Source organism: Phragmites australis, chromosome 3 (assembly GCF_958298935.1).
Source record: "Phragmites australis chromosome 3, lpPhrAust1.1, whole genome shotgun sequence".
Taxonomy (NCBI): Eukaryota; Viridiplantae; Streptophyta; class Magnoliopsida; order Poales; family Poaceae; genus Phragmites; species Phragmites australis.
The window spans coordinates 11,163,753-11,188,913 of NC_084923.1; the positions used below are offsets into that span (position 1 = coordinate 11,163,753).

General features: G+C 42.7%; 4 protein-coding genes across 4 annotated transcripts; 2 read left to right on the forward strand and 2 right to left on the reverse strand.

Annotated features, from left to right (window-relative positions):
• Positions 1–1,947: 1,947 nt before the first annotated feature.
• Positions 1,948–4,893, forward strand: LOC133912109 (mitochondrial phosphate carrier protein 3, mitochondrial-like). The gene is made up of 6 exons (XM_062354694.1): positions 1,948–2,535; positions 2,622–2,983; positions 3,077–3,120; positions 3,795–4,009; positions 4,224–4,348; positions 4,423–4,893. The coding sequence occupies exons 1-6, from the start codon at positions 2,245–2,247 to the stop codon at positions 4,499–4,501; spliced, it is 1,116 nt and encodes a 371-aa protein (XP_062210678.1). The 5' UTR covers positions 1,948–2,244; the 3' UTR covers positions 4,502–4,893.
• Positions 4,894–5,443: 550 nt separating this feature from the next.
• Positions 5,444–9,249, reverse strand: LOC133912110 (uncharacterized). The gene is made up of 7 exons (XM_062354695.1): positions 9,028–9,249; positions 8,680–8,849; positions 7,237–7,313; positions 6,452–6,517; positions 6,264–6,338; positions 6,109–6,183; positions 5,444–6,016 (listed from the first exon to the last, which is right to left on the reverse strand). The coding sequence occupies exons 1-7, from the start codon at positions 9,177–9,179 to the stop codon at positions 5,657–5,659; spliced, it is 975 nt and encodes a 324-aa protein (XP_062210679.1). The 5' UTR covers positions 9,180–9,249; the 3' UTR covers positions 5,444–5,656.
• A 4,418-nt stretch (positions 9,250–13,667) lies between these two features.
• On the reverse strand, positions 13,668–15,447 carry LOC133910977 (protein STRICTOSIDINE SYNTHASE-LIKE 13-like). The gene is made up of 4 exons (XM_062353213.1): positions 15,083–15,447; positions 14,660–14,944; positions 14,400–14,567; positions 13,668–14,280 (listed from the first exon to the last, which is right to left on the reverse strand). Exons 1-4 carry the CDS (start codon positions 15,445–15,447, stop codon positions 13,875–13,877), a joined length of 1,224 nt encoding a protein of 407 aa, XP_062209197.1. The 3' UTR covers positions 13,668–13,874.
• A 4,663-nt stretch (positions 15,448–20,110) lies between these two features.
• LOC133912112 (uncharacterized) lies at positions 20,111–24,877 on the forward strand. Its single transcript, XM_062354697.1, has 4 exons — positions 20,111–20,272; positions 24,115–24,218; positions 24,332–24,503; positions 24,585–24,877. The coding sequence occupies exons 1-4, from the start codon at positions 20,254–20,256 to the stop codon at positions 24,617–24,619; spliced, it is 330 nt and encodes a 109-aa protein (XP_062210681.1). The 5' UTR covers positions 20,111–20,253; the 3' UTR covers positions 24,620–24,877.
• Positions 24,878–25,161: the final 284 nt, after the last annotated feature.

Below are 25,161 nucleotides of genomic sequence, written 5' to 3' on the forward strand. Positions count from 1 at the left end.
CCCATTCCCACTGAATGTGTGCACCCACCATGAACAATGAGGAACCAAACACTTGATGTCGTACTTCTTTTTGCTCGACTTCACAACCTTGAACTGGCTCTGAAGAGACAGCGACCAGAATTTCACTGTATCAATAACAGTCTCCTTACTAAGGTAAATAGCACCCTAAGATACTTCGTTCTCATGATATTTCTAAGGTGTCCGATGACCCTCACTGACCACCAACTTTGAAAATTCCTAATTCCTCCACTCTACAGGAACATAAGCATTTCCCTCCTCGTCGAATGAATTATCATCAGTAATGGCTTCCTCCCGCTCTTGATCTTTCCTCTCCATCTCTTCAATTATGTTAGGGATTTGCTCCCTCTCATTAGCTACACTCCTCAGTTGCATCAACCACGTCTTGCTCGTTCCCTACAGTTGTCAGGTCTGCTTCATTCACCACTGTCTGACTTGTTCATACTACCGCTTCCCAAATGTTTATCTCTGTTGGATCCTTCTGGTACGTCTCAGCTAGTAGCACAAGAGGAAGACTATATTCATATGCTATATCTACATATTACCTCCAAGTAGATGTCGTATTAATCGAGACGAGCTCCCCAAAGTACTCCTAAGTAGCATGACTTAGCACAGCTCTTAGCTTAAGCTCATGTCGCTAGGATCCAATTGAAAATAGCGCATCAGCTAATTACACATGCTCACTATGATTCTCTTATTGGCTCTACTAAGTCTCTTGATGACAATGTTAAAACTCAGAGAGATCTACTCCGCTGCCACATTGCCATTCTTATCGCCCTCTAAAAATATTGTATCTCTTTAAGAAGGTGGTAGACATCTATTTATGTGAATATTACCATTAGGGATCTATTTATTTAAATATTGATATTAAAAAATATAAAAATAAAAGACTAAGAGAGATTCCTTTCCGAAAACATAGATGCCTATTTATTTAAATATTGACATCAGAACTCTATTTATTTAAATACTAATGTTAGAAAATATAAAAATAAAAAACTCGAGAGAGAGAGAGAGAGAGAGAGAGAGAGAGAGAGAGAGAGAGAGAGAGAGAGAGAGAGAGAGAGAGAGAGAGAGAGAGAGCTGGGACGGGAGATGAGAGGAGCTTGTGTTGCATCAGGCATCGGCATTGGCTGAAAAACTCCGAGCACATGGCATGACTCATGATCGTTAATGGCTGTTGCAGTCCATCACTTAGAATCACATGGCGCGACTCAGCATTGACCGGTCCTTCATGTGGCTGCTAAGATCAGTTGCATTAGCAAAGTCCAGACGAAAAATGAGACCCAAATCAAACGGTAATACTTCATCAGACGCAGAAGCCTGCAGTCTTCAGATACGTAAAACCACGTGAGGCCCCGGATGGTTCAAACCGTTTGATTCCGGTGCTCTCAAATGCCCGGCGCGACCAGAATTCACGATTCACCTATATGTGTTTGGTTTTTCGCTTCTCTTGGGTCCTAACCTACCAGATGTAAAGAATTAAAAAAATATATATTTAGTTGTTTATATTCACTGTTGCAATATGATCTGATAAGTACAAATATACAATATTATTTTGAATCAGGAGTGAAACCCGCAATCTGATCCGACGGATATAGACTATACATCCACTCATATAAACAGACTCATTTATTAATATCACAAAATCATCTTTATACGAGACTTTTTTATCCACACATACGATTTCAAATTTAATCAATTAAAAAAACACAGCTAAGTCTATCTAAACCTATACAACTAATCAAATACTTTAAATAAATATAACTTTATTTAACTTACTTCCCTCAGTCTACTTGTAAGATACATATCTACTAATCCTAATCCGGATAACAAATACACCCATCAGTTTCCACCATACCTCGAGGTCCGCGCGGACCGCGGAGAAACCCAGCGGGTACGCGAGAAAAGTCCCTGGCGCGCTCGGGCCCAGCGGGTGCGCGACACCGCCCCACCCCATCCGCACACGCAAATCTCGCGTCGCGGCCCAGGGAAACGCAGCCGCCTCGCGGTCGCGGAGCACACCGAGCGGCACGCCACTTTCGCCAGCCGCCGCCGGTGCGCGCGGTGGGGAGGGGAGTCCCAGCTCCTGAGCTTAAGCTAAGGGAGACCGCGGCCCCACGCGGCCTTTGCCGCAACCCCCTCGCCCTCTCCCCCCTACCATGCGCGTCTCCTCCGCCCGCGACGCCCTCGCTCTCCCGTCGGACCCCCAGCTTCTGCGCCTCCTAGATGGGGAGCCGCGACAAGGTCGGGTGCTCCCCGGCCGCGCTGCCCCTCGACCGCGTGCTGGCCACGTTCGCCGCCAACGCCGAGCAGCTCGGGAGGAGGTGGGAGGCCACCGTCCGCGGCCGATGCGGGGAGGGAGCTCGAGCTGCGGGCGGGAAAGAGGAGACGAAGGGGGCGGATATCGCGATGCACACGCCGCTGTTCTACGCCACCTGCGCCCTCGGCGGGATCCTCAGCACCGGCCTCACCCACCTCGCGGTCACGCCGCTCGACCTCGTCAAGTGCAACATGCAGGTCCGTGAGCGAGAGGTTCCTTCCTTGCTTTCCCAGATGGCTCAATGGATAATGGAGCTGCTGATTGGTTCAATGTTCGTTCTCAGGTGGATCCTAGCAAGTACAGGGACATCTCATCTGGCTTTGGTGTCCTTCTCCAAGAGCAAGGTCTTGGCGGGTTCTTCAAAGGCTGGATGGCCACGCTGGTTGGGTACAGCTGCCAGGGAGCCTGCAAGTTTGGGTTCTACGAGTTCTTCAAGAAGTGCTACTCCGACATTGCTGGCCCTGAGCATGCTGAAAAATTGAGGACTTTGATCTACCTTGCAGCTTCAGCGTCGGCTGAGGTGATTGCAGATGTAGCTCTCTGCCCCATGGAGGCTGTCAAGGTTCGAGTCCAGACACAGCCAGGATTTGCTCGATGCCTGACCGATGGACTTCCGAAGATTGTCCAATCTGAAGGTGCCTTTGGGTATAGATACTGCGTGTCTTGTGTGCTTTGTGTTACAACTAGTCTTGTTCAAGGTTTTGGAGAACACTCTTTAATCATGTGTGCAAATTTCAGGCTTTACAAAGGACTTCTTCCTCTTTGGGGCCGCCAAGTTCCCTGTAAGTCAAATGTCTGAGAGGAGTTAAGGGTTCATCACTCCTGATTTTCTATAGACCAAGTAGTTTAGAATTTTGATCAATACCGAACTTTTGTAATTTAGTCCTCTTTCCTGCACCTGCTCTGGTATGAACGAGCCTGCTTGATTTCATTGCTTACCCGCTGGTACCGAAACAAAATTTTGAAGTGGGGAACTATCTCGGTAACAACTTGTATGATCCATAATTCATTGCACTCTGCAGTAGAAATCTAGCCCAGGCACATTTGTCAAAAAACTAGAGTTTAAAGCTATGTGTGAAATAGTCTTCGAGTATGGTGTTCATGGATAACTTAAATAACTTGATTGTGCGACATGACTATGTAATGCCCACTCACCTTTAAGGCGCTTTACAGAAAACGTAGTCATGCAGAGATAGTTCGCACAACTAATTCGCAGAGATAGATCTTATTGCATTCTTTTAACTGAGCAATAGCTCAGTTGGTAGAGTCTCCAGTTGAGAGGTCACCCACCTGGACTCGAACCCGGGTGCTCGCAGGTCGTGTGAATACCTCTCTAAAGAGTTCGGTACTCCCTCTCTTAAGACAAAGCCAGGGGGATGTCTTTTCCCCATGGTCGAGTTTTTAATGACCTATGCTCGCTTGTGCACCCTAATTACTTCTATTTATTACCTTGCAGACACTATGATGAAATTTGCTTGCTTTGAGACCATAGTTGAGATGGTATACAAGCATGCGGTACCAAAGCCGAAAGATCAATGCAGTAAGCCACTCCAGCTAGCAGTGAGCTTTGCTGGGGGGTATATTGCTGGAGTTTTCTGTGCTGCTATATCTCATCCTGCAGACAACCTGGTGTCTTTCCTCAACAATGCACAGGGAGCCACCGTGGCAGATGTAAGCTGCTAGTCCTATCTAAAAAAGGTTCAAAGTAAACTATGTAGCTTACACATTGAAAAAATATCATATAACAAAGTTACGCCTATCTAATTTTGAAAAGAAAAGAAAAGATATTCCTATCCGACTGTAAGATCATATTATTCTATAGCATTACCAATTTTGTGAACAGTTTCTTAACTTTTGTCTTCTGATCAATGCATTATACTTTCAGGCTGTACGAACCCTTGGAATGTGGGGCCTATTTACACGCGGCCTTCCTCTTCGTATTATTATGGTCGGTACTCTCACAGGAGCGCAATGGGCAACATACGATGCGTTTAAAGTCTTCGTTGGATTGTAAGTAGACTTTGCTGTTTCATGCATGTGGTGATATCAAGTTATCTCATGATTACCTTTGATTAATTGTGCAGGCCAACATCTGGTGGAGTGAACCCTAGCGGTGCTGCTGCTGCCGCTTTGCACCAAGTGGATCACGAAAAGCAGAGCTGACTGCACTGAGAAGGTCTTGTGCTGAGCTATCCATCACCGAAGTATATTATCGCGATTCCTCTGATTTTCGCAAGAGCTTGAACATAGGAGGATGAGGTGTTAATGCTATGTTTAAGTTTTAGCCGTAGAGCATTCACTTTCAAGGGCTTTTGTTGCTACCCCTTGAATGACAGAAAACTGTAATGAATGAATTGCCTTTAGAAATGCATTTGGCACATTGGCAAACTGAGCTGTTGTTCGAATGACACTTTTAAATTCTCGCCACTATTAGCCTGTGAGCCTGTCCCACGGTTCCAGTGTCCTCAGTTTATCAGGGTCAGACTTCTGCTTGTGCAACGTGGTGATCTGGTTTGAAGAAGGAAGAATTCTAAGCATGGAACATGTATCTAGCATCCCCTGGCAACTAGTGATTATTGTTGATTCTAATTAGGTTCGGTTCGAGGATTTTTATTTTCAATTCTACTTGTCTAGACTGATGAAAGAAGAGATACCAGAGACAGACTAGTGAGTCGCTCACCATTTACAGGCACACGAGCAATAGCATTTTTGTACACAAGCAGCTTTAGGCCGGTTTGTTTGAGCTTTTGATTTTAGCTTTTATAATAACTATGCTTTTTATTTTTCTAAAAAACTACTTTTAAATTTTAAAAGTAAGCTTTTATAATAAGTTTTTAATTTCTCAGCATATCATTTCTCAGAAAAGCTACTATTAGCCAGCTTTTTAATTTATAGTTTATTTTCTCACAAACAGGTTTTTAACTTCTCTAGAAATCAAAAGCTACTTTTTAGCAATACCATTAGTTTAAATTTTTAGTAGTAGAAAAACTAGAAACAGAAACCTAAACAAATAAACCCTTAACTAGTATGCAGGTTTAAAGAACTAAAAAGAGAACAACATATACAGCGTTCTGCTCATCCAAGATGGCCACATGCACACAGCAGTAGAACCAAGAAACAGAGCACACTTGCGCATGCTATTGTTAGACAACAGGTACTTCGCTTAAGTGTGTATCAAAAAGTTCAACACGCCAACATAATTGTATGGTCCCCGAGAACCATGTAACGCATATAGCAACATACAAAGTGAGTTGAAGAACATAATACAAGGCAAAGCGTTCAACATTTCCGGATCTCAGTTGCTGGAACTCTGGTCATCTACTGCTGTTGCCCAGGAAAACCTTGCATTGGAGGACGCGGTGGGGGTGCTCCAGGAGTGAAGTTAGGTGGCGGTGGAATCATTGGGCGTGGAGGACCATTTGCAACAGGTGGAGGAGGCGGCGGAGGTTGAGCACCCCCAATAGGTGGTGGAGGGATCCTAGGGGGCATTCCCATAGGTGCAGGAGGAGGTGCCTGAGGCGGGGGCGGTGGAGCTTGCGGCGGGGGCGGTGGAACTTGTCCCTGCGGCCTTGGCAGAGCACCAGGACCTCCAGTCCCGTTAGGCAAAGTCCCAGGGGCTGGTGGTGGACCTGGTGGTTTATTAGCTTCTGTCGGTCTTGCCTTGAAGTACAGCTGCAGCTGTTACCAAAAGTACAATGTATAGTTGTGAAACCAAGATTGCTAGAAAGCTAGCTAAGCTCAAGGTAAAAACTTTGTTAAAAAAGACTAACCATGTACTCCTTCTTGTCAGGATCCCAATAGGAGAAGAATTTATCCACTGATTTGTCAATCTCTGTGCTTGGTATCTGCAACAAGAAGTCGTGTCAATAATATTCATTGGCCAGTGGGTCTGATGCCCTATCAGAGAAGTTCTGCAATGAATCACCTTGAATCCAATGGTTTCGTAAGGTTCTGCTGCAAAAAGTAGGTATTGGTATCTCTTATCCCAAGTTTGGACTTTCTGTACAAAAAGAGAAGCATATTTTAGTACATGGGGCAGTACAAACAACATCAAAGCAGCATACTATAGCTCAAACAGCCATGTTGGTCCTCATGCTCAGAGATTAGCTTTACCTGTTCATATGATGACATGAAACGGTGCCTTGGCTTGCTATTTTCTTCGATTTCAGGGTAACCAATCTAAAAGGAAAATTGTCAAAGTTAACACCCCACTGTAAAAAATAATTTAAATTGTTCGTAACAAAATAAAATGATAAAGGGAAAATTGCATATTTGGAAATATGTCCGTAACTAGTATGGTATTCATCATTATGTGTTGTATTATATTATTTCAGTTAAACTCGCGTGTGTTGTATTCTATTATTTCAGTTAAACTCATATGCATGAAACTTATTACTTTAAAACCAGAACTGAATAGTTTCAGAAGAGGAAGAGCAGTTAAGAAACACATAAGCTGATAATTAATTTGGATATGCTAATTTGGAGAATCACTATTTCAAATATGCTAGTTTGTCAATAAGCCTGCTTTATCAGAAGATGAAATTTCAGATAAACAATAGTTTGCACATATGAGCTTAAGCAATCCTTACAAACAATGGACTAGTAGATGCAATAAACTTAAAGATGGAAATGGGAACTAACTTAACTGGTACCACCATAAGATCATTCGCATATGTAACTTAGGTGCCTACATTACATGACATGAAAAGAGAAATACACAAATATATATATATATATATATATATATCTTTAGATAATGGCAGATTCGAAGGCAAACTAACTTTATCTGGATTTTACAATATCACACGCAGAATCCTGTGCAGACTAACTCCATGTGCCAAATAATGTGAACACAACCAATACTAACCTCACATGGTTCAAAAAAATTGAGTACTAACCTCAAAAAGAAATGAGTGCTGCTTCGTGTCAGGATCATATTGTTTGGTTACTGTATACCCAGGTCTGCCAATCTTAACTGCAAAGGGAGGAAAGGTAGTTATGAGAACAGCTGCCAAGAGAATGCAATTGTGTGTGAACAACTAAAGTTGATTGTGTACTTTACTACCAAAAAAAGGTAACAATAAAATAGAAAGGCCCAAATAGCTTAAGAACATTCCAGGACGAGTAAGCCTTCAAAATCATCAAGTCCTATAAATTTTCTGTCCTAAGGAACATCCATTGGGATCAGAAAACTTCATCAATAAAAGGAGTTTGCAGAAGTAATCCAAACGTGCACGATTAGGCTCCAAAATGGGCATAGTAAAAGTAAGACCGAACAACATAAGCTTACATTTGCATCGTCCAAGCTCCAAGATGAGATTTCAAGGCTTTTATAGGTACATTCTCTTCTCAACCATGTTTGGTGATAATATGACCTAAGACAAAATTTCGTTTTAGAAAGGGTTTCAGCTTCCTTCAGCTCATTTAGGAGCCCTTCAGTTATTTGAATGGATATCTACCTTACTTTTCTAATGTGTCAGTAATTCAGCATTACCCCTAACAATGGACACTGGAAAACTATATTGTCAGTGTCTACAGCTTATCCAGAAAAGGTAGAAAAACTCCAGCAAGAAACTTCAGGAAAAGGTGCAGCATGATCTATGTCAGTGAATGTCGTCAGCATCAAATACCTTAAATAGCCATGTGTTACTACAGTAAATAAAGTAGCATATGATCGCCAATTGTCTTATTTTCGACAGAAAAGTAGTTATGGCATATCCAAACAACAGATGGAAAATGAAGATTATGCTATTATAGATATAATGTTCACTTCTTGTTGTTCAAACAATAACTTATCTTTTTTAGTTGGGAATCAAAAAACTTATTGTTGTTCTATTAAGTGAAATTATCAGGAAAAACACATAAAACAAGGCATAATAATTGGCAAGGAAAAGTTGAACTCGAACTAGCCATCAGATCCAGTAGGCTATGCATCCATATTAGGTGCGCTATACAACCTCCAACCATTGAATATCCAAAGGAAATCATGGGTTCTGGGTTTACAACAAGAGGAAAGTTGAAACATCGTGGAATCCTCACAACAACGAACTATGCTATGACACAAGTACTATATCACTCCAATCGTCAAATCCTGAAATAACCAAAAGAAAGATGCCCCAGATTGTTGCTTCACTAACACTCATGAACAAGCCTAGCGCAATAGCAGTTTTTTATCTGAATGAGCTAAATGAAGTCCAGGCAACTGCCAAACGTAAATAGCGAGTCCTAGTTGGTAGAATTATACATATCCGCAACAATTGCAGATTATTTGCGTCTAAATTCCAGATAGACAAATTGGGGAGGGGGAAAAGGAGAGTGGAGAGTCTGTTTTTCTCACGCACCAGACTTGCGGGGCGCGAGCTTGCGCTTGTTGGGCTGGGGCTGCGCGGGCGCATCCTTGGCCTCGCGGGCGGCGCGCTTGGCGAGGTTGGTCTGGTGCCGCTTCCCCTGCGTGTGCGCCAGGTAGTTCCCCTCGTTGTTGTGCAGCGTCAGGCATAGCTTGCACTCGTAGCTGCGCAGGCGCAAAACCCAGCAGAATCAGCGTATAGATCGATAGGATCCATCTGCTCTCTCTCTCTCTCTCTCTATTTTCTTTGATGCAATTTAGAGAGAAAGAGCAGTGCGAACTAAAAAACGCGAATCGAGAGGAGCGCGAGTTCGGAGACGAAGCTAGGGTTTAGTGCGGGTACCTGCCAAGGTGGTTGCGCATGAAGTAAGGGTCCTTGACGAGGTCGATGGTCTCCAGGGCCAGGCGGCGGAGGCGCTCCCGCCGGTCGATGGCCTCGTTCTGGGCGGAGGCGGCGCCGCCGCTGCCGGGCTTCGAGCCCCATTCGCGATCCATGGCGTCCGCTCGGTCTGCCTCGCCGCCTCTCGAGTCTCGAGCGGATGCTCTCCTGTCCGATTTTTATTTGGAGCGGTTCAGGTCAGTTTTTTACTAGCAAGTAGGTCGGCTCGTATGAGACCGAGCCCAACTCGCGGGCCCGTAGCATTAAGTCCTTGACGGATTCGGCCCAAAAATATTTTGTATGCGTACAAATGATTCGAGATTTTGTTCTTCGAATTTGAAATCTGGAATCGATAGAGATTTGACACCAATTGCAGCAAATCTTAGGAAGGGGGAGTTAACCAGTGACAGGCCCAGAATAAAAATAACTAGATATCTTAATTGACCTGCTAGGAGTTTGGATCTCATACATGTTAGACTCGAGTATATCACATAGGATGCTATATATCATGGATCACACTAAAACAAAAATTTAGTCAGTGTCATGTGCACCCCGTGGAGATAAGGAGGATCCATCCATGAAAGTGATCAATTTTTAGGCTTATTTGGGAGAGCTTCAACTTCAAACTCCACTGTGGATCTAGGTGGAGTCTTTCCAAACACCATAGCTCCATAAATTTGTGGAGCAGCCAACTCCATGGATGTAACACCATGTGTTTTAGCATTTATAAATTAGCCAAAAATCCCTCATTTTTAAAAACTTTTCCTAAATAATTTAAGCCAACTTAAAATCTAGAATATATATATATATATATATATATATGTATTTATTCATATGTGTATATATATTGTATATACATATTATATACCTAGGCTCTACACTATTTATTGATGCGCCTAGCCAACTCAGCGAACCATTTTTCTCCACGTGCCAACCCAGCGAGCCATTTTCTCCCCGCGCGCAAACCACATGCATGGTCAAAGGAACCCCACCATCCCACCTTCTCTCTAGTTCTAATTTTTTAAATATTTTTTCTCCTAAACCGTTACTCCTATTGACGAACCACTTGAAGCATCTTACTTAAAAAATATATATATGCTTAACAAAACTAAATTCATTATGGATATGTTTTGACGAACTTTGAAATAATTATAACCATATAGTGATTGTAACTACCCGTTGCAACTATATGCATAGTAAGATTACAACTTACCTGTCCATACTGACTGATTGTAACTAATTGCAACTATATTGCAATCGGCAATGTTGTAACTAAAGTGCATATCATGTTGTAACTAGTCCACACTCGATAATACATGTTGTAACTAGAGTATCTATCATATTATAACTAATACTTACTCGATAATATTGTGACCATATTGCAATCGATAATATTGTAACTAGAATGTCTACCATATTATAACTAGTCCACACTCGAATACCATGTTGCAACTAGAGTGTTGACCATATCATAACTAGAGTGTCCATCGTGTTGTAACTAGTACTCTCTCGATAATTGCATTGTGTGTCTGGTATATTGTAATTATATTGTTGTAACTAGAGTGTCTACCATATTGTAACTATATTGTTCAGCATGTTGTAACTCGGTTGTCTCTATGTAATTATATTATTTAGCATGTTGTAACTCGTTTATCTCTAACTCGACTGTCTAATACTCTCGTTCTAATTTTTGAAATATTTTTTTGCTAAACCCTAACTCCGATTTACGAACCACTTGAAGCATCTTACTTAAAAATGTATGCTTAATAAAACTAGATACATCATGGATATGTTTTAATAAACTTTGAAATAATTACAACCATATAGTGATTGCAACTACCCGTTGTAAAGACATAGAGTAGTTATAACTATATGCATAGTGAGATTGCAACTTACTTATCCAAACCGACTTATTGTAACTAATCATGACCATATTGCAATCGGCAATGTTGTAATCAAATTATTCAGCATGTTGTAACTAGAGTGTATATTATATTGTAGTTAGTCCACACTCGATAATACATATTGTAACTATATTACCTACTATGTTGTAACTGGTGTGTTCACCATGCTGTAACTAGAGTGTCTACCATATTGTAACTAATACTCAATCGATAATGTTGTGACTATATTATTCAGCATGTTGTAACTATATTGTTAAGCATGTTGTAACTAGAATGTCTACCATGTTGTAACTAGTTCACACTCAACTACTATGTTGTAACTAGAGTGTCTAACGTGTTGTAACTAGTACTCACTCGATAATTGCATTATCGTAACTAAAGTATCTAATATGTTATAATTATATTATTCTAACTAGAGTGTTTACCATAATGTAACTATGTTGTTCAGCATGTGGTAACTCGACTGTCTCTAAATCACAATTACAACCTAAATTGTAACTGCAGTATAGCACAAAACGAAACTAGATGTCTAACATGTTGTAACTATATAACAATCCTAAAACTTCATCAAAATATAGCCTTCATGGATCTCATTTTGTTAAGCGTATTTTTTTTCAACAATATACTTGAAACGATCAAAAATCGTATTGGTAGTTCTAGAGATATTATATTTTAACAATTCAAATAAAAAAAAAACTCTACATGTATGCTCTGGTGGGTGGGTTTATATGTGTTCATGGCATCAACGAATTGTCTCTCTTGGTTTGTTAACTTACGAAAAACTCAACTGGGATGAGCACAATAAGATGCTAGCTCGGTCGGCCGCAGTGGCGCAACGCAAGTTTGTTCTGCGTCTAAGCGCGGAATAGACTTACCGTGTGTGTATATATGTATGTGTATTATTATTTGAACTATGTATTTCAAAATTTACCATAGCCAAATTCTAAATCAACCCTACATTAAATTGAGCATTTGCATTTTTGATTTCTTGATGTTCTTGAATCTTGAGTGGCGATTCGAATTTGAATATCTTTTAAATTCAAATCTTGTCTTAGTTCAATTCGGCTGAATCTTAATCCAATTCGATTCTTAGAAATTCGATCTTCCAAATCATCATCTAAGTTAAAGTGGTTAGATCTCTGGATCATTTCCTTTAGCTCAGTTCCTAGTCAGATTCAAATTCATCCAAGTCCTCATCGAATTCATATTCGAATGCCAATCGTTCAAGACATAATCTCGTGCATTCTAAATCTATCCCTTAACCCTTTTTAGCTATAACTCAAATTCAGTTGATTCAATCAAGGTTCAAGTTCGAATCTCTTAAATTAATTCCTCATTCCAAAATCATGTCAAATAGTAATTCAAATTCAAATTACCCTAACCCAATTCAAATTCAAGTGATGATGCTCTTTCCTCTATAGGATAATTTCTTCGTCCAGCTGATCTGCACAATCCAATATCGAGTTGTCAAGGAAAATGCTGATGATGCATTCATGAGTTGCAGAATCTCCAACAACAAATTCAAGCCTATGTCTTTGATGGTAAATCATTATACTGAACTTTTTGTTGTTTTCCAGTACTGTTTCTCTAAAGTCTTCTTGAAAATTAGTGGTTCGAGCCCTAGTTCCAAGAATAAATCTGGATGATCTTTTGGAGCAAAAGAACTATGTGGCCAAAACTGTACTTGAGGAGCATGAAAAGGTAATCCATAGGCCCGATTCTGCTGGGAGTTTGAGATTGGCTTGAATTCTTGGTTCTGCATGAGTATAACTTTAGTGTTACATCTGATCATTATTTTTTGTTTTGCGTGTTTACATCTTATCATTAATTTTTCTTTGCCCCTATATGTATGCTTACAGTTGGGCTTGTGGTTCAGTACATCCTAAACATATTGTTTTGTTGTCCCTAATCCTGACGGAGCGCGACATCGTGGCGCTCAAGCACGGTGTTGAGGCACAGCACAGGTAGCAAGAAGAGACGGAGCGCGCCACGGCGGAGCTCAAGAAGAATGTGCCCGAGCTGCAGATGGCCAACTACGCGCTCGGCGTCCGGCTGCGCGACGCCTCCAGCTGCCGATTCCAGGTGTACCGTGGCCGGACATGTTATGATTGCTCAAGCGAGTGATTGCTCCCTCATCTTCTCTTCTTGTAATAATCTGGGCCTTAGGGATAATTATTGTGTTTAGCAGCAGCATGTTGCTGGTTAATCCAATGGATGTAAGCACTAAAAGGAAAAGGTTTTGTTCAATTGGATTGTATTGATCGCAAAGACTTGAGCAAGAGGTTGATCTTCTGAATTTTGAGAGCGCGCTCTTCTGAATTTTGTTTGGTTTTGAGATCGATTAATTGTAAATTTGAGTTGATGTTATTACTCATCAAACAACATCTTGTTTGTAGTGAATTGGAGAGATGATATTCGTGACTAGATGTGACGAATTGCTCGAACATGTCACCACAGTAGATGAGTTCACAGTAAACTATTTTAACTTGACCAACAATCTTTATGAATAATCACAGATACTTATATGTAAAAACAATATATATGTAACACCATAAAGATAATACTTGTATAAAAAACCTCTTATTTCTAGATTTGAAGCCGGTCTGCTAACCAAACATCTTCACTGTCAGCTTCAGCTCTGTAGTATATCTACTCTACCGTGGATTTTTAAGTAGAGCCGGAAACAGGGAGTCGAACTGTGCTAAACAATCCCTTAGCGTGTCAAGTTGGTCTGACACTTTCATGTATCAATTCAGTTCAAGACTTCAATTATGTATGCTGCTGCTAGTCTGCTGCACGACCAACGATTAATCTTATTGGATTGGATCTGAATTTGTCCATTATGCCAAATACACAGATGACTACGACCAGAATTCAACATCACTCCATTGGACGTGCAAGCTTTGGCTAGTCCAAGGGGTAGGGGATCGTGGCGATGTGGTTGTGCGCCACGGTCCCGATCCACAGCTTCCGGCCCACCTCCCGCACCTCGCTCATCAGCTTCATCACCTCGCGCCCCCGGTCCTCGAGCACCTCCACGACGTTGCCCTCGCCGTCGAGGAGCGCGAGGACGGTGTGCATCCTCGTGGCGGCCCTCTTCGTGAGCATCGTCAGCGTCATGGGGAACTTGAAGCATACGGTCCGGAGCCACGGCCGCTTGGCGAACACCTCCTGCCCCAGCGTCCGGCAGCAGTCGATCGCCACCCAGAACTGCCCCTTGCCGTTCGAGCGCACGTTGTCCGGGAAGCCCGGCAGGTGCGCGAAGACCTCGAACTCCCCCGTTCGTGGGCCTTCCAGCCAGTACCTCATTATCCTAACCAAGGTGAAATGTGTGTAACTTGATCATGCCAATGGGAGGAGCCATTATCATCTGGTTATAATCTTCTAGTAGGATCATGAGCATCAAAATTACAATTTTATTTTTATTTTTACCTGCAGTTTGTTGTCTCGGAGAAGAGAAGAAACTGTTGGTCCTCTGAGATCTGGACGCCGTTCGGGAAGACCAACCCCTTGAGCACAACATGGACAGCACTTGTTTCTGGGTCATATCTGAGCAGCCTCCCGGTGCCTTCTCCTTCCAGCAGGATGTTCAAGTGGTCCCTGCAAAACTAGCTTATATAGTAACTACTCTTCAGCAGAAATACCGAATTTTTTACTCAACTGAAGAGACTCGAATGCTTTGGTTTGCTCACTTTCTGCTGTATCTCATGCAAGTGTCGGTGAAGAACACGGAGCCGTTCCTGTGGATGTCGAGGTCGTTCGCAAACCTGATCGGGTCCCCGCCGGCTTCCCTCGCGAGGGAGGTCACCACGCTGCCGCTCTGGCCGATGACCATGAGCCCGTAGTAAGCGTCGACGACGTAGAGATCGCCGGTCTCCCTGTGGAATCTCAGCCCGAGCGGCCGGCCGCAGAACTGCTCCTTGTCGTGCTGCTTTCTCGTTGTTGAGTTCACTCCATTGGCACAAACTTTCTCTGACCTTTGCCAAGAAAGAACATTGTACATTGCATCAATACATGCCGAGATGAACTATTGAGGATACCAATGTTCCCAAGAATGCAAGTGTTAGATCAAATCTCTTATGATTTCTAGAGAAACTAATGAACGGAGCACTTACCAACCAGGATTCATAACGGCAAACGTCTCCCACCCGGTCTCCTCGCCCATCCACGGCACGACGCGGCCGTCGGCGAGGCCGGCGTACGGCCCGCGTCCCTCGCGGTCGAATTCGATGGACTCCGGCCCGAACACCTGGCCGACGAACTCCAGCCTGCCGCGCCTGAACCGGCTGGCGTTGTCCCTGGGCCATCTGCCCATGACCTCCCTGTACGGCGCGAGCTCGTGCTTCACCGGCCAGTAGTCGATCCCGGCCAGCGGGCTGAGGGGGAATGGGTCCGCGGCGACCAGGGCCACGAAGAAGAGGTGCGGGTATTGCACGATGCCATCGCGGCCTCGCCGTAGCTGGAGCCTCTTCTCTTCCATGGAGACAAGGAGATGGTGATCTTAATGGATTTGTTCAGGGAATGTGTATACGTATCTCGATTTGCATGGAAGTTGCATACTTGCATGAGTAAGATGGATTGTTTGGGCGTAGGTGTCCTTTTGGTTCAGAGTAGCCCATGAATCTTTTTGAGTTCTCAGAGCTGCATTTTTTTTAACAATATGATCCATGTACACGATCTTCATTCAAAGCCCGAGACCAGATACAATTCAAAGAATCGAACCCCTGTTAGCTTAGCTCCCAACTTATAGCTTCTTTAAGTTGGGCAGGTCTCCCTCTCCTCGCCCATCCACCGCAAGACGCGGCCGTCGGCGAGGGCGGCGTACGGCACGTGTCCCTCGCGGTCGAATTCGATGGACTCCGGCCCGAACACCTGGCCGACGAACTCTAGGTATATTTTTAGTCTTATCACAGTGTTCATTATAAAATCTAGAAATATATGGCAAAGAACATACTTTATTTTTTTTTCCGAGTTCCACTCCTTAGGTCGCGTGTGGTGGGCAGATGAAGATGTTGGGTGTCACCGGAGTAGTGGGCACAGGCCGGGGGGGGGGGGAGGGAAAAAAGAAAAAGGTAGAGAATGGTGTGGATTTAGTGAGCGTGGAAACAACACACATTAAATATAACAAAGAGAAGTAGAGCCAAAGAAAAGGGTGGCGAACGCACATGACACAACATCAGTACTATCGTACGGTTGGGCTGGACATGTCTCCATTAGCTACTAATGGAAAAAGCACAGATTTATATAGGGATCAATCAGGAGAAAAAGGCAAATAACAATGAAAAGAGGCAGTGGCAACTTAGGTCGATCATTTGGGCACTAATGTTAATGTGGTCTTTTTAGGTGGCAGTGGATAGTAGGGTTGATATCTATTAATTAATAATGCGACGATGTGCAAATAAATGCACATACAATGCAGTGAACAAACCAGGGAAAGTATCTACTCCAAAGTGTAATTATACAAGCAAATTTAATGATGCAAGCTTTTTTAAAAAAACAATGGGATGATTATGGCACTACAAACCATCGGCTCTAACACCTGCAGTCGAACTCAGTAATTGTGCAGATTAGTGAGCGCAGGGCGAGCAATTTTTTTTTGAAAGAACTAATCTTTCAAAATTATAATCAAGCACAATAAAATTGTATATGCTCCGAAGACAGGCAACAACTTGAAGGGTAGCTTGCTCATAGACAGCCATGCATCCTGCCTTAGCACATGACCAGAAAAAGAGCTGTCGCGGGGTACTTTGGAAGTTCAGTAAAGACAATTCAATTTCTACTCCACAAAGGATACTTTCATTGTCAACAACTTCACATAGCAATGAGGCATATGGCAAGCGGCACCTAGACGCGATAGCTTGCAAGAGGGAGATATAAGAGGCTTCAATAGCAAACATATGGTTATCCCAGGTTGGTCTAGCTTTCCTTTTTTTATTTTTCCCATTATGCAGGAAAAGGAGTAGGAGATAAAAAGGGGGAGAATAAGGGAATGTAAAAAAAGAGGAGAAAGAGAAAAGGTAAAAAAAGAGAGGATAATGTGTCAGTTGCTATACTATGTATAACGGCATAATGTAACAAGTACAATACAAATATGCTTAATAATATCATACATAAGGCAACTGGCAGTAAGATCTTCACATAATATGGGCATGAATGAATTAATTACGGACAGTAGGGGGTTACATCTTACCGAAATTAGAGAATTCAACCTTGCGCCAAACTCCTTGCAGATCAAACAACACAAAGGGCTTCAAAAGGTGAAAACCTACATAGAAAGAAAGAATACCCGTTAGCTTAATTAACACACATTAGTATTAGGCAATGATAACGACAACATTTTTTTAAAAAAAAATGGATGCCCAAAGAAGCAGGAAGAAGAGGAAGGGCGTTCATGGGGGAGGGGGAGGGGGTGGGTGGAGTGAATAAGATGGCAACAATGCCATACCAGAAGCGATGAGTAAAATGAGACTGGAATGTATCTCCCATCGATACTCCTTTGCTACAGTAGCTAGGGAAACACAGGGAGAAGAAAAATATTAGGCTCAGATTGGACTTTTTCCCTCGTGTTTTTTTTTCTTTTTTTGTCATGTGTTCCGCAACAAAGTTTTAAAAAAAGGACCATAACAGAGAAAATAAAACAAAAGACATAATGTAATATGTGGGGGCATTGTGGCAGTTGCTATACCATGCATAATAGGATGATGTAATAGAGACAACAAAAATACGGTTAATAATATCATCCACATACCAGCTGACAATAAGATCTACCTATAATATAGGTATAAACAAATCATCCCGGGACAATAAGAGGAAGGAGCCACATCTTACCAAAAATGACGAACACAACCTTGTCACAAGCTACTTACGGATCAAACAACACGAAGAGCTACAAGAGGTGGAAACACAAGGAACTTTTTAAAAAAGAGCTGACACATCTAGCATAACAAAAATAATAAAAATGTGGCATAATGTAATATGCGGCACAACATAACAGGAACAATAAAAATACAGCATAATGTAATATGCGGGAACAATGTGTCAGCTGCTACACTATGCATAACGGCATGGTGTAACAAAAACAATAAAAACACGGTTAATAATATAATGCAAAGCTAACTAACAATAAAGTTTTCACATAATATAAGTTGAAAAAGATCACTCAGAGACAATTAGAGAAGGGAGCCACATCTCACAAAAAATAACAAACACAACCATGTGACAATATGCTTGTGGATCAAACAACATGAAGAGATACAAGAGATGGAAACCTGGATGGAAGGAAGGACACCTGTAAGTTTAATAAGCTCACATCAGTACATTAATGAAATAAGGAATATGGTTTTTGTAAAAAATTTCATCCCAAAAAGTAGAAGGTAGAGGAAGCGAGGCCAAGCCGGGGGGGGGGGGGGGGGTTGAGCGAACAAGATGCTAATAACGCTATATCAGGAGCGATGAGCAAAAGTAGATTACAATAGATCCACACTTGGTACTCCTTCGCTGCAACAGGTAAAAAGCACAAAGGGAAAAAAAAGATTAGGCTCACATTGGATTCTGCCGCTTATACCCTCCACCTCCCTTTTCTTTCCTTTTTCTTCCCCTCTGCGTACATCCTTTATTTTCTTTTTTTCCCCTCATGCGCATGGGAACAACCTGAAGGGGGAAGGGGAAACCTTTGCATCCAATCAACAAATAATAAGCAGAGAGCAACATCAGCACACACGAATCCAATCATAAGGGGTAACAAACAAACATGTGGATAGGCAAATACGGAGCAATAACCAAACACAGGAAGCAACGGGCAGACACACGAGCAAGTGGAAAGCAGTGATCAAAACAAGGGGGAAATCGGCCAAATACGCACACAGAGCTGCGTGGAAAGAGACATGAAAACCTTAAAATCATTGAAGGGAAAAGCAACCAGATGATACGGGGAAAAGAGAAAGGAAGAAAGCTTCAGGTCGCTTTCCCTTTCCCGTGCCACGCTAACAATTAAAAAACAATCGATAGATGTGGGCAAAGCACGAGAAAGTGCTGGAAAGTAATGCGAGGAGGGCGAAGGGAGGGAAAAGAACAAGCAACACCATATGTTAAATCCATCGCCATAGAAAGTGGCAACCAAAAAACAGTAAACAAATCGAAGCGACGGTAGGGGAAGAGATATGGATCTAGCCATTTTTAAAGCAACCGCTGAAGCTACCCAGCCTCCATCGCCATAGAAAATGATAACAAAAAATAACAAACAAATCGGAGGGCTACTAGGGAAAGGAACATGGATGTAGACACTTTAAAGGCAACCGCTGAAGGAACCAAGCCCACAGGCCGGGAGGATCAATGAGATCCACAAGCTGAAAAGTCGCCATGTGAAAAGATTCGAATCGCGAGCACAACCACTGGCCAAAGCAAGCAATAGTGTGAGGGTAAGAATGAAGACTGAGCAGCCAAGAACCATACCTTGCAAAGGGAAAAAAGACGAAAAAGGGAGGAGGAGCTCTAGATTATAGCGGCCGACGAATACCTTGGACAGCTGTGCATTAAGCCCACACGCATCACACAACGTGCCACAAGGGCTGGCAGTGTCTTCCTGTGAGGAGGTAACCGGCACGTGTAATGCACAAACACGTACACTCGACTAGCACATGGCACACGACAACACACAACGGGGGGCATCCGGAGAGATCGGCGGGAGCCGGCGGCAAGTAGCCTGTCGACACGTGGGCTCGCTGGTTCAGTGTGAAACGGAGCGCGCAACGAGAGCTGCATGACGCGCATCGGGCGAACGAAACGATTTTCGCCGACTTAGACCACATGGTTGGCCTCGGAGCCCCGCCGCTCTAATATATTTTAACTTGATTCCCTTAATCATTCATTCATAATTAAAGGCACTTAACCTTCATTTGAGAGTGCGTGAAAGTTCGATTTGTTTCCTTACTAGTTACGTGCACATGTTTCGTATATAACGCGGGACACGTGGTCGCACACGAGAAGTAGATCTGCGCAGGAGCGTACACGGCAGGTGAGTCCACATAGGAGTGTGTATGATAGGTGAGTTCACGCAAGAGCACGCGGGAGTGGGATATGGGCCCACGCGTAGAAGCGAAGCAGAAAACAGACGTCAAAAATACCGGAAGAAAAATATATGTGAACGAACAAGAACCTGGTTGACCGGCCGAATTTTCGCGAATCCCCTTCTCGCTTCGGCTTAGCCCTGTTATCTTTCCCCGCGAACCAAAACACATCGTCCTAATTTTCATCGCGGAGGGAAGCAAGGGCGATCCGTGGGGCGGCCATGGCTTACGTCGAGAGAGGTAACCCGATTTCCCGTCGAATATTCCAATCCTCAGGATGGATTCATCGACTTTCTTATCTATTACTTGTACTACTGGGTTCGCTTGCCTGTCGGATCCGTCAATCGATCCAATCCTGATGGTTCTTATGATCCTATTGCGGTAGTTGTCGTGTGGGTTGAGCATGTAATCCTGTAGATCCGGAAGCTAGAGTAGCGAATACAGCAAGCTGTCATCGTTAATCTTGCGAGTCCGCCCATCATATACATCAGATTTCGAGATGCATGGGTAAAGCCCTAGCCATAGAATTATGGTTCGCCCATGTTTTTCTGCTCAGCGAGGGGGGATTCTTGCTGAATGAACAATTCTTCTGCTATCTCTGGGAATCAATTGAAATTTCTATTAGGAATCCAGTTAATGCGTGTTTGGATGAGGGGAAAACAGAATTCCCTATCCAACCAGTTTAGTGTTGAACTGCAGCCAATGAAATATCGTTGCCTTATACTGGTAGCCGTTACAGATTGCATCGTTGAACAAATCTTTAGAATTGACTGGATTACGTAGCTTGGTGCTCACCGTATTTTTATTTGTGGCATCATGTATAATTAGTTGTTGTGACTTGTGAAGGAGATGCTGATAAGCAAAAACATGATGAATGACTGGGACAGAAGCGTATAGCACAATGATGCACTGTTTGGGCTGTCGTCGTTCATGCTTAATTTCACAAACCATGTAGACAAGAGTGACCGTGCAATTCCCCAATTTTACAGCTGAACTCATGGGAGATGGGGCCCACCTTGGAGAGAGGCGCCAAGTCCTCTCTAGTCTCTACTAGTATCTTTTTGGTCATATGTAGGCACAATGGTTTTTGGAGCGAAGAGAAATTTAGCTATTAGGGTTTTTGGAATTTTATGATATACTTGATATTTTGGGCAGAATTGCAGCTGGTAGTTTGATTTATTTATCAGTACCATACTGAGGTTTTTCCCAAGAAAAGCTGTGAGTTCTTTCCTTTATATATTGGAGATGAGTGCAAAAGATGCAATTATATCACTTCGTATTGGTTAATGAAGTGTTGAGCCAAATAATGCGCGACTGCTGTATATGTTCCCTTTTTTATTGAGCTGCATATTTTTATACTTGCTAAAAAGTTAGATGATGAATGTAGATCGAAATGCCTAGCAAATTTGAGGTCTGAAACTGTTAGAATGTTTTCTGAAATACCACCGCCATACTGTAGAAAATGAAAAACAGCAAAAGATTTCGGATTTACATATTTTTCATGCAAGTATAGAAGGAATTGGAAAAATTGCCACCATACCATTATGTTGGAGCCAGTTTGCCAAAATACCATCTAAAGTTGTGCCATTGTCAAAAATACCACTATTGTTCATCCCTGTTACTCCAAAATACCATTATGAGCTAACTGAAGAAGGAAAAGACATATGTACCCTTGTCCTTTACTCTGAAACAAATCTGGACAGCAACCATACACATCACAGTGAGAAGCATACTTAACAGGAAAGCAAATATGCATCCGACTTATCAAAGTGAGCATGCATAAATTAGGTCATACATCATTCAAACCACAACAAGTAACATCAGATTCAGCAAGGCATCGGTCCATACTTAGTAAATAAGTTCATACATTGCTTCCAAAATACATAAGTAGCATCACACTACTTTCGAAAGACCACAACAGCACTACATGTTTGATTTCAAAGGGGAATTCATAGCAGCCTTTTGCCTCCTTGTCAGGGCCCTGGACTTGTGCTTGCTTCAACTGGTTGAGTGCATTGGCTAGTAGGAGAACATGCAAGTGCTGCCCTTCGCCTTGTCATTGGACTTGAAGTTGCAGCCATATTGCCATATTGCTGATTGGATTCTCTAGTTGATGTCGAAGGATTGGCACACTTGGTTTTCTTGCCTCTACAGCCTTCTTCCTCCTCTTCCTTCAATTTAATTTAGTAATGATCAGCACATGAACATATAAATGAACAATCCAAGTAAATTATGTAAATGAGGTGTACCTTTTAGACTGTTTTGGAGGTGGGTTAGGCATGCCATCTGGATCAGCCATGGCCTCATTGCAACGCTTTTTCATGATTCCCAAATTGTTTACATCTTTTGCATTGATGTTGTTTTTCCTGTTGATGATTCACCACTATTCTTTATCCTTTGATATCTAGGCCACCCAACTGACCTAGTCAATTTGGGAGGAAGCACCTTAAATCCTAGGTCCACCTTGGGCCATTGAGATTTCCCTCTAATTGGCATGAGGACACTCTGGTATGCAGCCTTAAATCTGGCCACTGAGTAGTAATCATCAACATAGTCCTCTATCTTGAACTTTCTTAGTGAGAATATGAGAGCAAGAGCATGTGTGCAGGGTTTACCAGTGATTTGCCATTGCCTACATGCGCTCTCCCTTTTGTCCAAATCAACAGTTGCATCCATGTGCCTGAACGACTATCAGCTCCTGAAACCTCAGCTATAGTTGGATCTGCTTTTGATATGTTGTAGGGCAGCCCCTTGCTTCTGAGGTTCAATTCCTTCTTCACACTTGGGAGTAGTTTCACCTGAGGCAACCCTTTTGCAACTTCCTTCCTTGTCTCTAGCTTTTCCATTATCATCTGCCTAAGTGTGTCCCATAGGTCTACTACTGGGAGTTGCTTGATCTTCTTGATCCAACTATTGAAGCACTCTGCTAAATTGTTGTTGACATAATCAACTTTGCACAAATCAGAAAACTTGCTTTTGGTCCATGCTTCTTTCTAAGTAATCGATTGCTTCGTCATTGTACCCAACACACTGGTCGTCTTCATACTCACCTTGGTAGGTTTGATGTGGCCATGCAGCAAATGGAGCAGCCAATAGAACATTTTCCTCAGGATCGTTTTCACCAACATCAGGCGGAGAGCTATCACCACCAATAAGTTGAGAGCTTGAAAGAACAGCAACTAATGGTTGTGAGCTCGTGGGGACACCATCTAATGGCTGTGAGCTTGAGGGAACAGCAACTAATGGCAGTGGTTGTGGCTGCAAGCTCAAGTAATGTTTGCGGCTGCTTGTTCTCAATAGGCACAGAATTTCACATTCCTTGTGTCCATGTTACATTCAAATAATGCAGGTATCTCACACTCGGCAATTAAAGGGATCAACCCATCCTCTGTTGTAGAATACTACGTTGTCATTCTCTAATCATCATTCGATTTGAAATAGTTCTTAACATGTGAAGCTAACTCAATGATAGAGAACAACTCATGGTCCACAACAAAGTGTCAGGTTTTACCCTTTCGATTCCTTTCTGCCATCTATGATTGTGCAAAAGGATTCAATCATAACTTTTACTCGAAATGCGTCCGAAGGATCAAACACTGAAATAAGAGTTATAAAGGTCAGGATTCGAGTATCAGCGCAACCTAAAGGATTCAAGTATTCAACACATTGAACAATCTAACATTACAAACAAGTCAATCTAGCCTAATCATGCTATATTTCGGCCCCAATTTTGATCAAATCTTGCATCACAAAAAAGCGAAGAACAACAACATACTCGGTAGGGATCTCACCAGGATCCTTCCTGTGCCTCCACCGTGGGCGGGCTGGCTCCTACCGCCAGCAGCACATGGCAGCGGCGCTAGGGTTTGCTGCCGGGGGGGGGGGGGCAATGGGAAGAGTGACGGGCACTAGGGTTATAGCATTCACTTTTTCCTAGAAGAATTCAAGGGTTCTTGAAATTGTTAGGATTCCATTTGTGTCCCCCCCCCCCCCTCAGTTATGGATTGCCTTTTCTTTGTCAGGGTTGTATATATAATCCATCAACCAAGCAAAGGTCATTTTAGTCTGGACTTGCTTTGCAGGTGTTGTGAAAGACAAGCGGACAATATGGCGACTGAGCATAATCTCTGACTTCTTTCGGGCTGTTGTGAACTTCATCAGAATGTTCTTTCTCACAATGTTCTCAGTAAGTAATCAGAATTAATTACCCAATTTTTTGTTACCGCCAACTTTGCTTTGTTGGATAGGCTTCCGAAATAGGAGAGAACACAATCTTATTCATGTACTTTGACCTTTTAGGCCGAAAAAACAGACAGGTACAAGAAAGGATATGGCGCTGGTAAGAAATGGGACGGTGGACCCGGTGGTGGAGGTCCCGGTGGTGGTTCTGGACGGGGCCCATATGGAGGAGGTGGCAATGGTGGTTCTCGCGGCCCTCGCACTCTATCTGACATCCGATCCAATGACCACAGTATGTGCTCAAATTCCAGATTATGGTATCTTATTTCAGCACGGTGGACTTCAGTTTTCTAACCATCGGTACAAATTTCAGGTTCTCTCCCTGCTTGTGGATCCTGCTGCGGCTAATAAGCGCACTACCATTCTGCCTGATGATTGCTTAACAGATGAATACATATGCTCCGATATGTCCTGAAGGACATCATAAGTCGTGTTACACATCTTACTGTCAACCGAGTACAATCAGTGTGTCGTTGCAAAAAGTCTGTACTCTGTAGCTTGACTCTGGTTTACGTTGCGTGTAATGTATTTGTGGTTTGCCTTGCGTGTAATGATGTCTAATGCACATTGTACCAAGCTTAATGAATTGTCTGAATCGTTCTTTCATGAAGACGCAGGGAGTGATGAATCCTCATACACACAACTGGGGGTTGCTGTGTTTGGCTCATCAGTTGCAGTTGGTCCCAGTCTGGCAACGGCATTAAATGGAACGTGCTCGCCAGTTCGTTTGAAACAAACTTTTCCTGGGTGATTGATTGAGCGAATAATGTTTCAAAACTTTTCCCAACAGCAGAAAGCACATGTAGTAGGAAAAATTCACATGTCCCCTTCAAGCCATTTGTGACATTGCATCCTTGAGTTCTCCTTTCAAATGCAGGATTTTTTCTACG

Coding starts and splice junctions, on each gene's coding strand:
- LOC133912110 (XM_062354695.1), bottom strand. CDS start 9,179: ATGGATCGCGAATGGGGCTCGAAGCCCGGCAGCGGCGGCGCCGCCTCC. Junction 7,314..8,679: donor GCTCGCGCCCCGCAAGTCTG/GTGCGTGAGAAA, acceptor CTCCCTTTGCAG/TTAAGATTGGCAGACCTGGG. Junction 6,339..6,451: donor TCATGTCATCATATGAACAG/GTAAAGCTAATC, acceptor CTTTTTGTACAG/AAAGTCCAAACTTGGGATAA.
- LOC133912109 (XM_062354694.1), top strand. CDS start 2,245: ATGGGGAGCCGCGACAAGGTCGGGTGCTCCCCGGCCGCGCTGCCCCTC. Junction 3,121..3,794: donor TTGGGGCCGCCAAGTTCCCT/GTAAGTCAAATG, acceptor ATTACCTTGCAG/ACACTATGATGAAATTTGCT. Junction 4,349..4,422: donor TTTAAAGTCTTCGTTGGATT/GTAAGTAGACTT, acceptor TTAATTGTGCAG/GCCAACATCTGGTGGAGTGA.
- LOC133910977 (XM_062353213.1), bottom strand. CDS start 15,447: ATGGAAGAGAAGAGGCTCCAGCTACGGCGAGGCCGCGATGGCATCGTG. Junction 14,945..15,082: donor GCCGTTATGAATCCTGGTTG/GTAAGTGCTCCG, acceptor TTCTTGGCAAAG/GTCAGAGAAAGTTTGTGCCA. Junction 14,568..14,659: donor TGCATGAGATACAGCAGAAA/GTGAGCAAACCA, acceptor CTAGTTTTGCAG/GGACCACTTGAACATCCTGC.
- LOC133912112 (XM_062354697.1), top strand. Junction 24,219..24,331: donor TCTTTCTCACAATGTTCTCA/GTAAGTAATCAG, acceptor TTGACCTTTTAG/GCCGAAAAAACAGACAGGTA. Junction 24,504..24,584: donor CATCCGATCCAATGACCACA/GTATGTGCTCAA, acceptor TACAAATTTCAG/GTTCTCTCCCTGCTTGTGGA.